The sequence below is a fragment of the Pristiophorus japonicus genome, chromosome 10, assembly GCF_044704955.1.
Source record: "Pristiophorus japonicus isolate sPriJap1 chromosome 10, sPriJap1.hap1, whole genome shotgun sequence".
NCBI classification, from domain to species: domain Eukaryota; kingdom Metazoa; phylum Chordata; class Chondrichthyes; family Pristiophoridae; genus Pristiophorus; species Pristiophorus japonicus.
This window is the reverse complement of record NC_091986.1, coordinates 191,660,966-191,678,588: the sequence shown is the minus strand read 5'-3', so window position 1 is coordinate 191,678,588 and position 17,623 is coordinate 191,660,966. Positions and strand designations below refer to the sequence as shown.

Here is a 17,623-nt window from a genome sequence, read left to right as displayed (position 1 = left end):
TAATAGTCTGTCTCTCTGTTTTTACCACCAAAGTGGATAACCTCACATTTATCCACATTATACTTCATCTGCCATGCATTTGCCCACTCACCTAACCTATCCAAGTCGCTCTGCAGCCTCATAGCATCCTCCTCGCAGCTCACACTGCCACCCAACTTAGTGTCATCCGCAAATTTGGAGATACTACATTTAATCCCCTCGTCTAAATCATTAATGTACAGTGGTAACAGCTGGGGCCCCAGCACAGAACCTTGCGGTACCCCACTAGTCACTGCCTGCCATTCTGAAAAGTCCCCATTTACTCCTACTCTTTGCTTCCTGTCTGACAACCAGTTCTCAATCCATGTCAGCACACTACCCCCAATCCCATGTGCTTTAACTTTGCACATTAATCTCTTGTGTGGGACCTTGTCGAAAGCCTTCTGAAAGTCCAAATATACCACATCAACTGGTTCTCCCTTGTCCACTCTACTGGAAACATCCTCAAAAAATTCCAGAAGATTTGTCAAGCATGATTTCCCTTTCACAAATCCATGCTGACTTGGACCGATCATGTCACCTCTTTCCAAATGCACTGCTATGACATCCTTAATAATTGATTCCATCATTTTACCCACTACCGATGTCAGGCTGACCGGTCTATAATTCCCTGTTTTCTCTCTCCCTCCTTTTTTAAAAAGTGGGGTTACATTGGCTACCCTCCACTCCATAGGAACTGATCCAGAGTCAATGGAATGTTGGAAAATGACTGTCAATGCATCCACTATTTCCAAGGCCACCTCCTTAAGTACTCTGGGATGCAGTCCATCAGGCCCTGGGGATTTATCGGCCTTCAATCCCATCAATTTCCCCAACACAATTTCCCGACTAATAAGGATTTCCCTCAGTTCCTCCTCCTTACTAGACCCTCCGACCCCCTTTTATATCCGGAAGGTTGTTTGTGTCCTCCTTAGTGAATACCGAACCACAGTACTTGTTCAATTGATCCGCCATTTCTTTGTTCCCCGTTATGACTTCCCCTGATTCTGACTGCAGGGGACCTACGTTTGTCTTTACTAACCTTTTTCTCTTTACATATCCTATGGAAACTTTTGCAGTCCGTCTTAATGTTCCCTGCAAGCTTCCTCTCATACTCTATTTTCCCTGCCCTAATCAAACCCTTTGTCCTCTGCTGAGTTCTAAATTTCTCCCAGTCCCCAGGTTCACTGCTATTTCTGGCCAATTTGTATGCCACTTCCTTGACTTTAATACTATCCCTGATTTCCCTTGATAGTCACGGTTGAACCACCTTCCCTGTTTTATTTTTACGCCAGACAGGGATGTACAATTGTTGTAGTTCATCCATGCGGTCTCCAAATGTCTGCCATTGCCCATCCACTGTCAACCCCTGAGCCATACAGGAGGGTGGGTATTACTACAGCCCTGTAGACCATGAGCTTGGTGACAGTTTTGAGGGCCTGGTCTTCAAACACACTTTTCCTCAGGCAGCCAAAGGCTGCACTGAAGACGGTGTTGGATCTCGTCGTCAATGCCTGCTCTTGTTGAGAGGAGGCTCCCGAGATAAGGGAAGTGGTCCACGTTGTTCAGGGCTGCGCCGTGGATGTTGATGACTGGGGGATCGTGCTGTGCGACAAGGACAGGCTGGTGGAGGACCTTTGCCGTACTGATATATTTAGCGTTATGAGCCTAGGTGGAAAATGTTGACAGACTATTAGACTGCAGAAGAGATGGGAAAAGGATGCATGGCCTACTATACTTTATGAAGAGCTACACAGTCTGGGAGAAGAGCAGCTGCTGTTGCCACCAGAATGCCTCAGCAAAGCAGCCAGCACCATCACCCAAGGCATTTCCATTGTCCTTACTAGTTAAAATAACCACACAAATAGAAACATCCTTTTACAATGCCATATTTAACTTTCAAAAGGATGTTCAACATGTTATAGTCAAGGGACTTTCAAAAATGTACATTTTGGAGTTGCATTATGGAAAGGGAAACATAAGCAAAACTTTACTGTTTTAGATGGGACTTAAATTCTAGCCCCAAATAAACTTTCTAATTGTGAGTTTTGTTGCGTTAGTTATTTTGCCTCTATTTTTATGTCTCCGTCCCCCAATACAGAGAAACGCTTATATTTCCCAGCAGAAGTAGTTGATGCTGAGTCAGTTAACTGCTTCAAAAAGACATTGGATATTTATCTGGGAACAAAATGGAGGCTATAGCGATCAGTGTAGACTAATCGAGTACTCTTCAACATCACATCACATTTTTCTTGCAGGTCTCCCTGATCTGCATGTACATACAATCCTCCATTAGTCACCACAGACAGGAGGTCAATAAAGTACATCAATGTGATGCATCCCTTTCCGTTTTAGTTCTACCCATAATGATGTCTTCTGCAGGTTAGCCATTTAGGCCTTAATTTCTGTCTCCCCTCTGATGCCTGTGTACTCCCTCCCCTTCCCCCAGATGAGTCTGCACTCATGGACATAAGTGCATAAAGATTCCCACAAGCCATGCAATTGATTTGCTATACCGTATTTAATTTGTATAGTCACTGAACATATAATCAACTATTTCTCGGTATTGTCTCTAGTTCTGGATCACTGAAGAATGTCATGGTCAGTAATGAAATGGTGCACAGCCCTACTGTGCCAATCAACAGTGCCATGCTTTTCTCCGATCTGAGCAGAGCTCTGTCGATTTAAGAGGAGCATAAGAGAGACAGTGGTGTCTCTCAGTAGGGAAAATGTTGATAGAAGTGCCATACTGTCGTAGTATCCAACACATCCTAATGACCAGTTACAGGGGTTCTTGTTTACAGTATAGCAGGCTGTGCACCTGGTCAGAATGAAGAAGAAAAAAAAGAGGAGAAAGTTTAATCCCAGAATACTCTGATGTAAAAAAAAATGTAACGTCAGCTCAATTTAGGCATTGCTCCATGCTATCTTCTTGGTAGATAATTAACAAATTATAAACTTGTGTTTTCATTTTAAAATTAAGATGTATTTTATGTATGTACAGCCAATGAACATCTTAAAAATGTTAATGCTAATATGACTGACGCATTATTAGACTGCAATCCAAATTCCAACCATATTCTACAGGTATAAAAATATTAACCTTCCAGAGACATTTATTTTTCTTTCACTTGACATTTTGTTTCTTCATATAGACGAGGCAACTTGTCACTGTTTGTGACTGTAAGTTACTGGCGAACGCAGTTGAAGCCCTTAATGCTGCCAGACCCAATTATATCGCCTCCAAATCATCCCCGTCAGGAGAAGCAGACCAAGTGATGCTCAGGAATGACCAGGATACACTCATGGCCAAGTGGACAGGCAAAAACAGCCGCTCCTCCCTACACATTAGTTGGCATGAGCAGGAATGGGTAAGTCTATAGGAAACATTGTTAATGAGTCTGAGGTCCATTAACATAAGTTGTATCACAGTTGAAGTTGCGGTACCCCACACAACACCTGAAGCCGATTTCCTGCAAGTTTTTAGTAGGGCTAAGTATCACTGATTTGTACTAAAATGCAACAGTTTTTTTGGTAGATAATTTTTATTTTGAGTTTTAATTGAGTCTTTACTAACCTTTTTCTCTTTACATATCTATAGAAACTTTTGCAATCCATCTTAATGTTCCCTGCAAGCTTCTTCTCGTACGCCATTTTCCCTGCCCTAATCAAACCCTTTGTCCTCCTCTGCTGAGTTCTAAATTTCTCCCAGTCCCCGAGTTCGCTGCTATTTCTGGCCAATTTGTATGCCACTTCCTTGGCTTTAATACTATCCCTGATTTCCCTTGATAGCCACCTTCCCTTTTTTATTTTTACGCCAGATAGGAATGTACAATTGTTGTAGTTCATCCATGCGGTCTCTAAATGTCTGCCATTGCCCATCCACAGTCAACTCCTTAAGTATCATTCGCCAATCTATCCCAGCTAATTCACGCCTCATACCTTCAAAGTTAGCCTTCTTTAAGTTCTGGACCATGGTCTCTGAATTAACTGTTTCATTCTCCATCCTAATGCAGAATTCCACCATATTATGGTCACTCTTCCCCAAGGGGCCTCGCACAACGAGATTGCTAATTAATCCTCTCTCATTACACAACACCCAGTCTAAGATGTCCTCCTCCTAGTTGGTTCCTCGACATATTGGTCTAGAAAACCATCCCTTATGCACTCCAGGAAATCCTCCTCCACCGTATTGCTTCCAGTTTGGCTAGCCCAATCTATGTGCATATTAAAGTCACCCATTATAACTGCTGCACCTTTATTGCATGCACCCCTAATTTCCTGTTTGATGCCCTCCCCAACATCACTACTACTGTTTGGAGGTCTGTACACAACTCCCACTAACGTTTTTTGCCCTTTGGTGTTCTGCAGCTCTACCCATATAGATTCCACATCATCCAAGCTAATGTCCTTCCTAACTATTGCATTAATCTCCTCCTTAACCAGCAATGCTACCCCACCTCCTTTTCCTTTTATTCTATCCTTCCTGAATGTTGAATACCCCTGGATGTTGAGTTCCCAGCCCTGATCATCCTGGAGCCACGTCTCTGTAATCCCAATCACATCATATTTGTTAACAATCTATTTGCACAGTTAATTCATCCACCTTATTACGGATACTCCTTGCATTAAGACACAACGCCTTCAGGCTTGTTTTTTTAACACCCTTTGTCCTTTTAGAATTTTGGTGTGCAGTGGCCCTTTTTGTTCTTTGCCTTGGGTTTCTCTGCCCTCCACTTTTCCTCATCTTCTTTCTGTCTTTTGCTTTTGTCTCCTTTTTGTTTCCCTCTGTCTCCCTGCATTGGTTCCCATCCCCCTGCCATATTAGTTTAACTCCTCCCCAACAGCACTAGCAAACACTCCCCCAAGGACATTGGTTCCGGTCCTGCCCAGGTGCAGACTGTCCGGTTTGTACTGGTCCCACCTTCCCCAGAACCGGTTCCAATGCCCCAGGAATTTGAATCCCTCCCTGCTGCACCACTGCTCAAGCCACGTATTCATCTGCGCTATCCTGCGATTCCTACTCTGACTAGCACGTGGCACTGGTAGCAATCGCGAGATTACTACTTTTGAGGTTCTACTTTTTAATTTAGCTCCTAGCTCCTTAAATTTGTTTCGTAGGACCTCATCCCGTTTTTTTTACTTATGTCGTTGGTACCAATGTGCACCACGACAACTGGCTGATCTCCCTCCCTTTTTGGAATGTCCTGCACCCGCTCCGAGACATCCTTGACCCTTGCACCAGGGAGGCAACATACCATCCTGGAGTCTCGGTTGCGGCCGCAGAAACGCCTATCTATTCCCCTTACAATTGAATCCCCTATCACTATTGCTCTCCACTCTTTTTCCTGCCCTCCTGTGCAACAGAGCCAACCACGATGCCATGAACTTGGCTGCTGCTGCCCTCCCCTGATGAGTCAACCCCCCCAACAGTACCCAAAGCAGTGTATCTGTTTTGCAGGGGAATGACCACAGGGGACCCCTGCACTACCTTCCTTACACTGCTCTTCCTGTTGGTCTTCCATTCCCTATCTGGCTGTGTATCCTTTCCCTGCGGTACGACCAACTCGCTACACGTGCTACTCACGTCATTCTCAGCATCGTGGATGCTCCAGAGTGAATCCACCCTCAGCTCCAACTCCGCAACGCGGACCGTCAGGAGCTGGAGGCGGACACACTTCCCGCACACGTATTCGTCAGGGACACTAGTGTCGTCCCTGAGTTCCCACATGGTACAGGAGGAGCATATTACGTGACCGAGCTCTCCTGCCATGACTTAAACCTCAGATAAGCAACAACAATGTTAAACTTTACTCACTGTTATAGAAGAGAAAAAAAAAGGTAAATGAGGTTAGCCTGGGAATGGGGGGAATGGAGTTGAATTAGGAGAGAGGAGTTTGGTTGCATTACTAATTCAGTTGAACTAGATATGAAAATGATACTTTCAGGGAAATAATTGGAAATCTGGTGCAAGGTCATTTACTGGGGAAAGGACTTCTCTGTTGTGGCTATTAGGCTGGTATTTGAGAGGCAAAGATAGGTTATAATTTAACTAAGGATGATCTCAATGTAGACATAGAAATTAGATTGTTGCTGAAATCGAGTGTGCAGGGGGCAGAGGTGAGACTTAGCTGAACACGTGCTCGCAGGGACCACCATTGGCGACGCACTATCATGCTGCACAGTGTGGGCAGGAACTCACTGTAAATCATTTCACTTCTCTGAAAATAACAGCGTCTGCCATTAGTTAGACTGGCCCTTGCCCGTTTAATCTTGATATTTTGCGTCACAAGTTGCTAAAAGTGCGAGCTTATAATGGCGCACGGAGGTAAACCAGGCATCTGGGACCCATGAGAACAGGGCAAGCAACTGTGTATCTCCTTAACCAATCAGATTGAAGGATTATAAAATTAATAAGGAAGTGTAAATTAGAGAGGGTAAATTGAATGCCAAATCTGGTCCAGAAAGATGGGAGAGAAAAAAAGAGGCAAAGATAAAGATAGTTTTTTTTTAAGTTTTTAATTAAAAAATGTGCATTAAAAAATAGCCAACAATTAAAACCTGAAGGAATGAGACTCCACGCTTGCAATAGTTAATTTTCATTGCCAGAGAGGTTTATTGGCATAAAAGAATCTGCAGCTAATCAGGTTTAATTAAATATGCACGGACTTTAACTGACTCAAACGGGCTCCTTACATCACTTCAGACCAGTTCTAACTTTCAGTACAAAAGCAAAATACTGCAGTTGCTGGAATCTGAAATTAAAAACAGAAAATGCTGGAAATCTCAGCGAAATGTTAACTCTGCCTTCTCTCCACAGATGTTGCCTGACCCGCTGAGATTTCCAGCATTTTCTGTTTTTTATTCTACCTCTCAGTAGTTCGTATCTACAGCGCCAGTACAGCAATGCTGTTCAATGTATTTCAATAGTGAGCCAGACAGCAAGATGGAGCTAACACGGAGTGGTGCATGTCAGACAGCAACTTTTAGATTTCCGCAATTAACGGCTCATCTGCCCTTGCCTGAAGTTACTATAGAATTTGTGAATAAACAACAGCGAACGCCATTCGCCTTTAATTTTATGAGCCAACGTGACGCTGTGTTGATATTTTGCGTCACAAGTTGCTAAAAGACAAATGAAGTGCTCGAACATGCTGGGGTTTGACCAGCAAATTCTTCATGGACAACAGCCGGCAGTTTTTTTTTTTAAATAGCTCTTATTGTTAAATTGTGAACTGTTTCTTGATTGATTGTTGGGTCGGTGGTATAGTGGCTCAATGTCTCCAATGCACTGCGCCACAAGGTGGTCGGACATCTTGCGATCATCTACATTGAGAATCAAATTTCATTGGTACCACAGGTCAGAAGGCTCTCCACAGAGGGAACAAAAGCTGGTGGGAGTCAAACTGCAGCACTCTAACTGCTTTCAGAGGCTTTTTTCAGAGACTGTAGAGAGCCCAGGGATCCTCTCAAACAAGGTGTGACGTGCACAAGGAGAATCAAGACAGGTTAAAAGGGACAAAAAAAGGGAACCAGCAGCAACTGGATACATGGTTCTTTTTCTAGAGGATTCCAAGGAGCTTACGTGTGATGTTAAATATTTTTTTATTATGGAGTTTACCAGCCTAACCTTACAGGACCAGAGAGAAGATAAAAGAATTTCACTCATTTTTGCAAGTTGGAAATAAGCAATGTATGTTATCATTCACTTCTTATTCCCTTATCAGTAGCGCCACCTACTGGAGAAGACAGTGAATAGTGAATGCATTGCTTAACAGAAAAACTATTATACATCAATTGATTGAGTTTTTGAAAGCAGTTTGAGGAGAGATTTTTGTGTCTTTGTTTTTTTTGCTCCCAACCTCTGAATCACGATCATCTCTCCTCTCCAAAGCCTGGTGGCTTCATTCATCAGCTTCCACGAGGAATGATGGGAGGAAGTCCAATGGAATAATAAGGCTGCCAACTAGCCAGCTGTGAACTTTTATTGAACACCCAGTGGGAACAGGCAGGAGGACTGTGCCTCAATAGTCCAGCAATAATGATAAGTGAAGGACAGCCTATTTCAGCTCATGAGAGGTTAAGACACAGATTTTATCTGGAAATATTACACAGGTTATGTTCTGTAAATCTGAGGTACCTCTCCAATGAGATTGGATTGAGCAAGTGCTGAGGTTATGGGATACTCTATCAAAGGCATTACCTTTCTAAATTTTTTTGACCATTTTTCCACCAAAAGCATTTGGGAACAATAGAAGTGTAGTTATCCCATCCCAGAGGCTCCCAAAAATTATCACACCAAAGGGGGACGGAATGTCTTTTCTAATTGAAATTAGCTTCATGCAAAGGTCAATGGGAGAGGATTTGAGAGCAGGTTTGATTGGCAGCTCTTCTGGCCAACCCCTTCATGGGAAGGGGGGACATGAACCAAACCACAACTCCTGTGAGGATGGTAAATCGGTTACCAAAACCTCACGTCTTCATTGAAGTGACAAGGTCTGAAATGCTGGAGGATAATGAGAAGGTATCTTGTTTGTCAGTCAATCAAGGTACCAACTGGTATGGGGAAGCACAACCCTATTCATTATTTCGTATCATGATATGAAGTTAAGTTGTATTGATTGAAATAAGTGATGTTGGTCATAAACTGTTGCTCTATTTGTTCAAATGCAGAGAAATAAAGCAGCTTAATGATTTGTATTGAGCCTTGCCTCACCAAGTGTTTGTTTGGTCTATCTTCTGAAAGTTTGAAGAAGTATATGTGTGAAAGATGAATATCCGATTCAGGCCACAAGGGTGTGTTATTGTTGCACTCCTGGATTGGTGGGAGAGAGCTGTGGAGGGATATGAAAACAAATTCAAAGCTGATTTACTGGAGAACATGGAGGTGGTGAGCTTGGTGGATGATGCAAGTATGACAGTGTTTGAGAGAAAATTCAGAACTCTGGTCCTAACTGGATGTTTGTGAAAGTTCAGAGAATGGAAGCTGGTGAGGAGGGTATTCCATAAATCAATTCTGAAGGCAATAAAGGCTTCATGGTACATAACCATAGAGTTACCTTCCCACAATCTAAAAGCTTACTAGGAACTAATGAATGCAGATGAGTCAAGCAAAAATCTGAGATTTTATTGTACTGCATATTAACACCACTCGACAGTAAAATGCTGATTAGAGCATAAAATTGGTATCAAATGTTAAACGTGGGTTTTTTAAAAAATGCACTTAAAAGTGGCAGCCTTTCATTACCTCGCCCAAATGGGTTTTCTTCATGCGTGAGCCTAGTCAAGGAGTGTTAACACAATAATCAATCTCAAAGTCCAATTCCATTTTCACCCAAAGTCCACATACTTGAACTTTTACAGCAAAATCAGCAGACACCAATCAAGAGCATGAACATTGACCGGTTTTGCCTCTCCTGAGTTCATTGAGTCCCATTATACTGCTGTAACTATCAATTCCATTGAGATCAACTAACTCAAGCACAGTTAAGGAATCAAACTACCCTCTTGGCTGGATGCTTCCGTACTACACCATCTCGTTAACCACTGAGCTCTCAAATCTTGGTTAATGTTATAATTATTTTTTTGGCAATCTATGCACACTGCTGAACATCTTTCCAAAGAATATTTTGTTGTTTGCCAGTTTTGATTCGACAGAACATGCAATACCCTATAATTTGTGTGTCATGATGTCAATGAATGAATACAATATACCAGAGGTAAAATGGTGAGACACGTTGCAATTATGTTCTATGATCTGATTTTGAAAGCTTTTATATTAATAAATAGAAGTTCTATTAAGTACAAAATGAGGCAAATATTGTAGAACTTACAGTTCCCTGAGATCTGTCCTTGACATCATACACTGAAAGCTTAATTTGTGTCATCTGATTAATGAGAGAATCCTGGAAAAATGCAACACTGCTTAGAAATATGGGATTGTTGGTACCCTGCAAGGAAAGGAGGAAACAATTAATACATTGTTCCTAAAGGCAAAGTCTTGCCGTTAGAACATAATAGTAAAGCACATGAGGCCCATTCAGTTGATTAAAGCTCCTTTATGAATGATTTTGTCCTCTCTACGCCCAACAGTGCTGATTTCAATTGTACCTCAGCTCAACATGCTCAACTTTATCTGGTAGTTTTAAAGAAATCCACTTGGGTAAAGACCAATTGTTTTACGTTTACTTTCCACCAACTTAACTTTATAATTCTCTTGATTGTTTCTATGTTAAAAACACTATTCAAATACTAGTTGTAAATTAGGTAAACATTCAAAGGCACTTCAGAGGTGCAGTCAGACAAAAATGGGTGCTGGCCAAAGAAGGAGATGTTACATAAGAACATTAGAAATAGGAGCAGGAGAAGGCCATACGGCCTCTCGAGCCTGCTCTGCCATTTAATACGAGCATGGCTGATCCGATCATGGACTTAGGTTCACTTCCCTGCCCGCTCTCCACATAACCCCTTATTCCCTTATCATTTAAGAAACTGTCTATTTCGGTCTTAAATTTATTCAATGTCCCAGCTTCCACAGCTCTCTGTGGCAGCGAATTCCACAGATCCATAACTCTCAGAAGAAATTTCTCCTCATCTCAGTTTTAAATGGGCGGCCCCTTATTCTAAGATTATGCCCTCTAGTTCTAGTCTCCCCTATCAGTGGAAACATCCTCTCTGCATCCACCTTGTCAAACCCCCTCATAATCTTATACGTTTTGATAAGATCACCTCTCATTCTTCTGAATTCCAATGAGTAGAGGCCCAACCTACTCAACCTTTCCTCATAAGTCAACCCCCTCATTTCCGGAATCAACCTTGTGAATCTTCTCTGAACTGCCTCCAAAGCAAGTATATCCTTTCGTAAATATGGAAACCAAAACTGCACGCAGTATTCCAGGTGTGGCCTCACCAATACCCTGTACAATTGTAGCAAGACTTCCCTGTTTTTATACTCCATCTCCTTTGCACTAAAGGGGAAGATTCCATTGGCCTTCCTGATCACTTGCTGTACCTGCATACTAACCTTTTGTGTTTCATGCACAAGTATCCCCAGGTCCAGCTGTACTGCAGCACTTTGTAATCTTTCTCCATTTAAATAACAACTTGCTCTTTTGATTATTTTTTCTGCCAAAGTGCATGACCTCACACTTAGCAACATTATACTCCATCTGCCAAATTTTTGCCCACTCACTAAGCCTGTCTCTGTCCTTTTGCAGATTGTGTGTGTCCTCCTCACACATTGCTTTTCCTCCCATCTTTGTATCATCAGAAAACACGGCTATGTTACACTCCGTCTCTTCCTCCAAGTCGTTAATATAGATTGTAAATAGTTGGGGTCCCAGCACTGATCCCTGTGGCACCCCACTGGTTACTGATTGCCAACCCGAGAATGAACCATTTATCCCGACTCTCTGTTTTCTGTTCGTTAGCCAATCCTCTATCCATGCTAATATATTACCCCCAACCCCGTGATCTTTTATCTTGTGCAGTAACCTTTTATGTGGCACCTTGTCAAATGCCTTCAGGAAGTCCAAATACACTACATCCACTGGTTCCCCTTTATCCACCCTGTTCGTTACATCCTCAAAGAATTCTAGCAAATTTGTCAAACATGACTTCCCCTTCATAAATCCATGCTGACTCTGCCTGACCGAATTTTGCTTTCCCAAATGTCCTGCTGCTGCTTCTTTAATAATGGACTCCAACATCTTCCCAACCACAGATGTTCGGTTAACTGGTCTATAGTTTGCTGCTTTTTTGTTTGCCTCCTTTTTTAAAAAAAAAATAGGGGCGTTACATTTGCAGTTTTCCAATCTGCTGGGACATCCCCAGAATCCAGGGAATTTTGGTAAATTACAACCAATGCATCCACTATCCCTGCCGCTACTTCTCTTAAGACCCTAGGAGATGTTAGGAGTAACCAAAATCTTGATTGAAGAGGTGTGTTCCAAGGAGGGTCTTAAATGAAGAGAGGCAAGCGGAAAGGAATTAGGACTTAAGGGAGGTAATTTCACAGCTTGGGACATAGGCAGCTGAAGGCATGGTTGGCAATAGTGGGGCAAAGGGTAGAGGGCAGAAGCCAAAGGAAGAGAGAGTTTGGAGGGCTGGAAGAGATTATAAGGATAAGGATGAGCAAGATGATGAAGGGATTTGAAGACAAAAAAGATGAGAATTTTAAATTGGAGACTGGGAGCCAATCCAGCAAGAGTGGACTGATGGAGGAGTAGAATAGAATACAGGTAGCAAAGATTTGGACAAGCTGAAGCATATAGAGCGCTAGAGGCAGGCAAGGGAAAGCATTGCAATAGTCGAGTCTGGAGGTGACAAAGGCATGGATGAAAGTTTCAATAGTACATGGGCTGAGCAGGGGCAGAAGTGGGTGGTTATGAAAGGGGAAATAGGTAGTCTTTGAGATGAAAAGGACATGTGTAATGCTAGCTTATTCTTCCTAGCTCATATGGGAATTCATTCCAGGATAAGCATGTTATACATCACTGATTGAAGGATATCAATGTATATATTTCCATTCGCAATTAAAACTATTAATCAATTTTTCCAACATGCACAAGTGGAAAAAAAAAGTGCAAACTTAAAAAAAAAAAATCAAGCACTGGAAAAAGTGCAAAAAAAAATTACAAGAATATCCAAACTGAGAGGGTACAACTATCAGGAAAGGCTGAACAGGCTGCAGCTCAGTTTTTATATAGAAAAGAGACAACTGAGGGGTGACCTAATAGAGGTCTTTAAAATTATGAAGGGGTTTAATAGGGTAGATGTAAAGACATTTCTAATTGTGGGAGAGTCCAAAACTAGGAACCATACATAGAAGATAGTCACTAATAAATCCAATAAGGAATTTAGGAGAAACCGCTTTATCCAGAGTGATGACAATGTGGAACTTGCTAGCCAATGGAGTGGTTGAGGTGAATAGCACTGATGCATTTACGGGGAAGCTAGATAAGTACATGAGGGAGAAAGGAATAGAAAGATATGTTGATTGGGTGAGATTAAGTAAAGAGAGAGTCGAAGAAGGTTCGTTTGGAGCATAAACACGGACCTATTTCTGTACTGGGAATTCTATATAATTCTATTTGAGTGTAAATCAGATTAAAATATCAATAAATCACAACAGATGGCTGAACTCACCTCTATAATCTCAGTTTGTACATGTTTTGTCCAGAAGGCTTGTGGAGGGGTTGTCACACTTACTGCTACAAAACTATTAGGTTTTCGGTCCAAGGAGGGAGTGACCAATTCACTGCAAGCTATAGGAGCAGAAACAATCAAAAAGCAAATTTGTTTTTTATTAATATTCAAAGTGGCAGTGTTTATAACTTTTTAATGATTTTTAAAAATTTAAATGTGGACTATATTAGTGGAACAGTAGTCAACACGTCTTTGAAAATACGATGGGAACAATTATTTTTTATTAAAATATTTCACTGACCTTAAAGTAATATGTCCATTATATGCCCTGTTTAAAATACATCTAGATGAACAGCAGCAACTTGTATTTATATAGCACCTTTAACATAGTAATGTATCCCAAGATGCTTCACAGGAGTATTACAAGACAAAAAAATGACACCGGGTCACACAAGGAGAAACTAGACCAGGTGATCAAAAGCTTGGTCAAAGAGGTAGGTTTTAAGAAGGGTCTTGAAGGAGGAAAAAGAGGTAGAGAGGCGGAGAGGTTTAGGCTGGGAATTGCAGAGCTTAGGGCCTAGGCAACAGAAGGCACAGCCACCAATAGTTGAGCAATTATAATCAGAGATGCTCAAGAGGACAGAATTAGAGGAGCGCAGATGTCTCTGGCTTGGGGGGGGGGGGGGGGGGGGAAGAACATTACAGAGATAGGGAGGGGCGAGGCCATGGAGGGATTTGAAAACAAGGATGAGAATTGAAATTGAGACATTGCTTAAAAGGGAGTCAATGTAGGTCAGCGAACACAGGGGTGATGGGTGAACAAGACATGGTGGATGACCTCAAGTTTATGTGGGGTAGAATGTGGGAGGCCAGCCAGGAGTGCATTGGAATAGTCAAGTCTAGAGGTAACAAAGGTATAGATGAAGGTTTCAGCAGCAGATGAGCTGAGGTAACAGCGACTAATAAGGAACATAGGAACATGAGTGTGGCCATTCAGCCATTCGAGCCTGTTCTGCTTTTCAATCAGATCATGGCTAATTTGTACCTCAACTCCAGTAAGCTGCTTAAGCGCTGCATCCTTTGATACCCTTATACAACAAAAATCTATCGATCTCAGACTTGAAAATTTCAATTGATCTAGCATCTCACTGATCAGCTCATACTTTTCTAATTGCTCAGTCACTCCGTCTCTGATAATTGTAGATCCCCACAACTGAAGGGTATGTATTTACTTGGTTTCTCCATGTTTCTGTCCCCACCCGCCCATCTCCATTCTTAAATAATGGAGTGACATTTGCAATTTGCCAATCCAAAAAGATACAATTCCTGAATCTAGTGAACTCTGGGAAAAGTATGACTGACGCATCAGCAATTTCCTCACCTATTTCCATTTAATACACTGGGGTGGAAACCATGTTCTGGAGATGTGCCTAACTTAAATCCCACAATTTTCTCCATTGCAAAATACTTATATTTTTATGTTGCCTTGAACCACTGGTATTTTTGCTCCTCCTCCACTATGAAAACAGATACAAAGTACTCATTGAAAAAGTATGCCATTTCCTTATTGTCAATTAGAGTCCCACCACTATGTGTTGTCAATGGGCTCACATCCCTCTTAATCACTCTCCTGTTTCTGAATATATTTATAAAAACTTTGCTGTTATCTTTGATATCCTTTTCAAGTTCTTTTTATATTCTCTTTTTACTGCTCATTACTTTCTTTGCATCACTTAGTTGCTTTTTATAGCTATCCTAGTCCGCAGAATTTCCATTGTCCCTTGAATTTGTGAAAGGCTTTTCGTTTAGCTTGATACTGTCTCTTACTTGATTTGTTGACCATGGTTTGCTTAGCTACGCAAGTGAATATTTTTGCCTTTTAGGGACATGTACCATACCAAATACGTATTTGAATATTTCCCACTGTTTGTCTGTAGATTCATCAATTAACAGTTCAGACCAGTTTACTGTCCCAGCTCATTTCAGCCAAGTTTGCCTGACTGAAATTTAAAACTTGCTTTTCTTCCTCAAACCTAGTATCAAATTCAATCACCACCACACTTCACCCCGGTCTAGTTTAAATGCTTTACAATAGCTAACTCTATGCTCCTTGCTGGTCTCATGGTTCCTGCTGTTAAGGTGCAGACCTTATTTTCTAAATGATTCCCAATTATCCTGAGAACACTAGTTGCTTAGGAAACAGCTTCATTACTGTTACACTAATTTGCCAGCCATTGTTTATATCCTCTGTTTTCCAAATTAACTGATTTCCTTTACCAAACACTGGAGAGAACATTACCCACCATCTGTTATGTTTTGAGGTGATCCTCACATCTGCATGATTGTTTCCTATATCATTAATCCCAAATGAGCCACCACCACTACTGATTCTGTTCTTATTCTCTTCAGTAGTCCTTCTATCCATTCCTCAAAGTGCAAAGCTCTAACTCCAAGTAGGCAACTCACTACCCTATAAGTTTTCTCTTTGTAACACACATAGCTTACCATTTAAAAAAAAACAAGTTCTTCATGACAAAGGGAAAATCGGATAAATATTTAAAAAGGATATAGGCCCCAAGTTTCGCCATGATTTGCTCCTGATTTTTAGGAGCAACTGATGTAGAACGGAGTATCTTAGAAATCGGAATTCTCGCCATTTAGTTTGCTCCAGTTCTAGTCAGTTAGAACAGTTTCACTTTGGAACAGAATTTTTTTTTCAAAAGGGGGCGTGTCCGGCCACTTACGCCTGTTTTCAAAGTTTCGTCAGTGAAAACTTACTCCATTCTAAGTTAGTTTGGAGTAAGTGAAGATTTTTGTACGCTTGAAAAAACCTTGTCTACACTTTAGAAAATCAGGCGTAGGTTACAAATTAGGCGTAGGGAATGGGGGGGGGGGGGTTAAAGGGAAGTTTACAAACATTAAACACTTCAGTTTTACAAATAAAGAGCCATCATCAATAATAAATGGTAAAAACATCAATAAATCAACCAATAAAATCAATCAAAAAAAATTAATAATTTTTTTTTAAAAAATCAATAAATAAAACATTTTCTACTTATAGACTGCAGCACCGGGAGCCCTCCAAAAGCGTGCTGGGATGCCCCCTCAACCCCCAGTGTGTCTCTGTCAGTGTTTCTATCTCTCTGTCTGTCTGTGTGTGTGTCTCTCATTCTCTGTCTGTCAGTGTCTGTGTTTCTGACAGCGAGGGGAGGGGAAGGAGGGGGGCAGAGGGAGAGAGGGGGGGGAGCAGAGGGAGAGAGGGGGGGGAGCAGAGGGAGAGAGGGGGGGGAGCAGAGGGAGAGAGGGGGAGGAGCAGAGGGAGAGAGGGGGAGGAGCAGAGGGAGAGAGGGGGGAGCAGGAGGAGCAGAGGGAGAGAGGGGGAGGGGGGAAGGAGATGGGGGAGGGGGGAAGGAGATGGGGGGGAGGGGGGAAGGAGATGGGGGGGAGGGGGGAAGGAGATGGGGGGAGGGGGGAAGGAGATGGGGGGGAGGGGGGAAGGAGATGGGGGGGAGGGGGAAAGGAGATGGGGGGAGGGGGGAAGGAGATGGGGGGAGGGGGGAAGGAGATGGGGGGGTGGGGGAAAGGAGATGGGGGGAGGGGGAAAGGAGATGGGGGGAGGGGGAAAGGAGATGGGGGGAGGGGGAAAGGAGATGGGGGGAGGGGGAAAGGAGATGGGGGGAGGGGGAAAGGAGATGGGGGGAGGGGGAAAGGAGATGGGGGGAGGGGGAAAGGAGATGGGGGGAGGGGGAAAGGAGATGGGGGAGGGGGAGAAGGAGATGGGGGAGGGGGAAAGGAGATGGGGGGGAGAAGGAGATGGGGGAGGGGGAGAAGGAGATGGGGGAGGGAGAGGAGATGGGGGGAGAAGGAGATGGGGGGGGGAGAAGGAGATGGGGGGGGGAGAAGGAGATGGGGGGGGGAAAGGAGATGGGGGGGGGGAAAGGAGATGGGGGGAGGGGAAAGGAGATGGGGGGAGGGGGAAAGGAGATGGGGGAGGGGGAAAGGAGATGGGGGGAGGGGGAAAGGAGATGGGGGAGGGGGAAAGGAGATGGGGGAGGGGGAAAGGAGATGGGGGAGGGGGAAAGGAGATGGGGGAGGGGGAAAGGAGATGGGGGAGGGGGAAAGGAGATGGGGGAGGGGGAAAGGAGATGGGGGAGGGGGAAAGGAGATGGGGGAGGGGGAAAGGAGATGGGGGAGGGGGAAAGGAGATGGGGAGGGGGAAAGGAGATGGGGGAGGGGGAAAGGAGATGGGGGAGGGGGAAAGGAGATGGGGGAGGGGGAAAGGAGATGGGGGAGGGGGAAAGGAGATGGGGGGGAAGTGGGGAAAGGAGATGGGGGGAGGGGGAAAGGAGATGGGGGGAGGGGGAAAGGAGATGGGGGGAGGGGGAAAGGAGATGGGGGGAGGGGGAAAGGAGATGGGGGAGGGGGAAAGGAGATGGGGGAGGGGGAAAGGAGATGGGGG

The 17,623-nt window shown here is 43.3% G+C and overlaps 1 protein-coding gene across 10 annotated transcripts in view; it reads right to left on the bottom strand.

Moving 5' to 3' along the window:
• Nucleotides 1–17,623, bottom strand: part of LOC139275246 (inositol polyphosphate-4-phosphatase type I A) — a 248,985-nt gene that overhangs the window by 81,984 nt on the left and 149,378 nt on the right. For all 10 annotated transcript variants that reach the window (XM_070892436.1, XM_070892440.1, XM_070892431.1 and 7 more), the window contains 2 exons: nt 13,165–13,283; nt 9,852–9,968 (listed from right to left, as the gene is read on the bottom strand). In XM_070892436.1, coding sequence (XP_070748537.1) covers nt 9,852–9,968; nt 13,165–13,283 — 236 coding nt within the window. The remainder of the gene's footprint in view (nt 1–9,851; nt 9,969–13,164; nt 13,284–17,623) is intronic.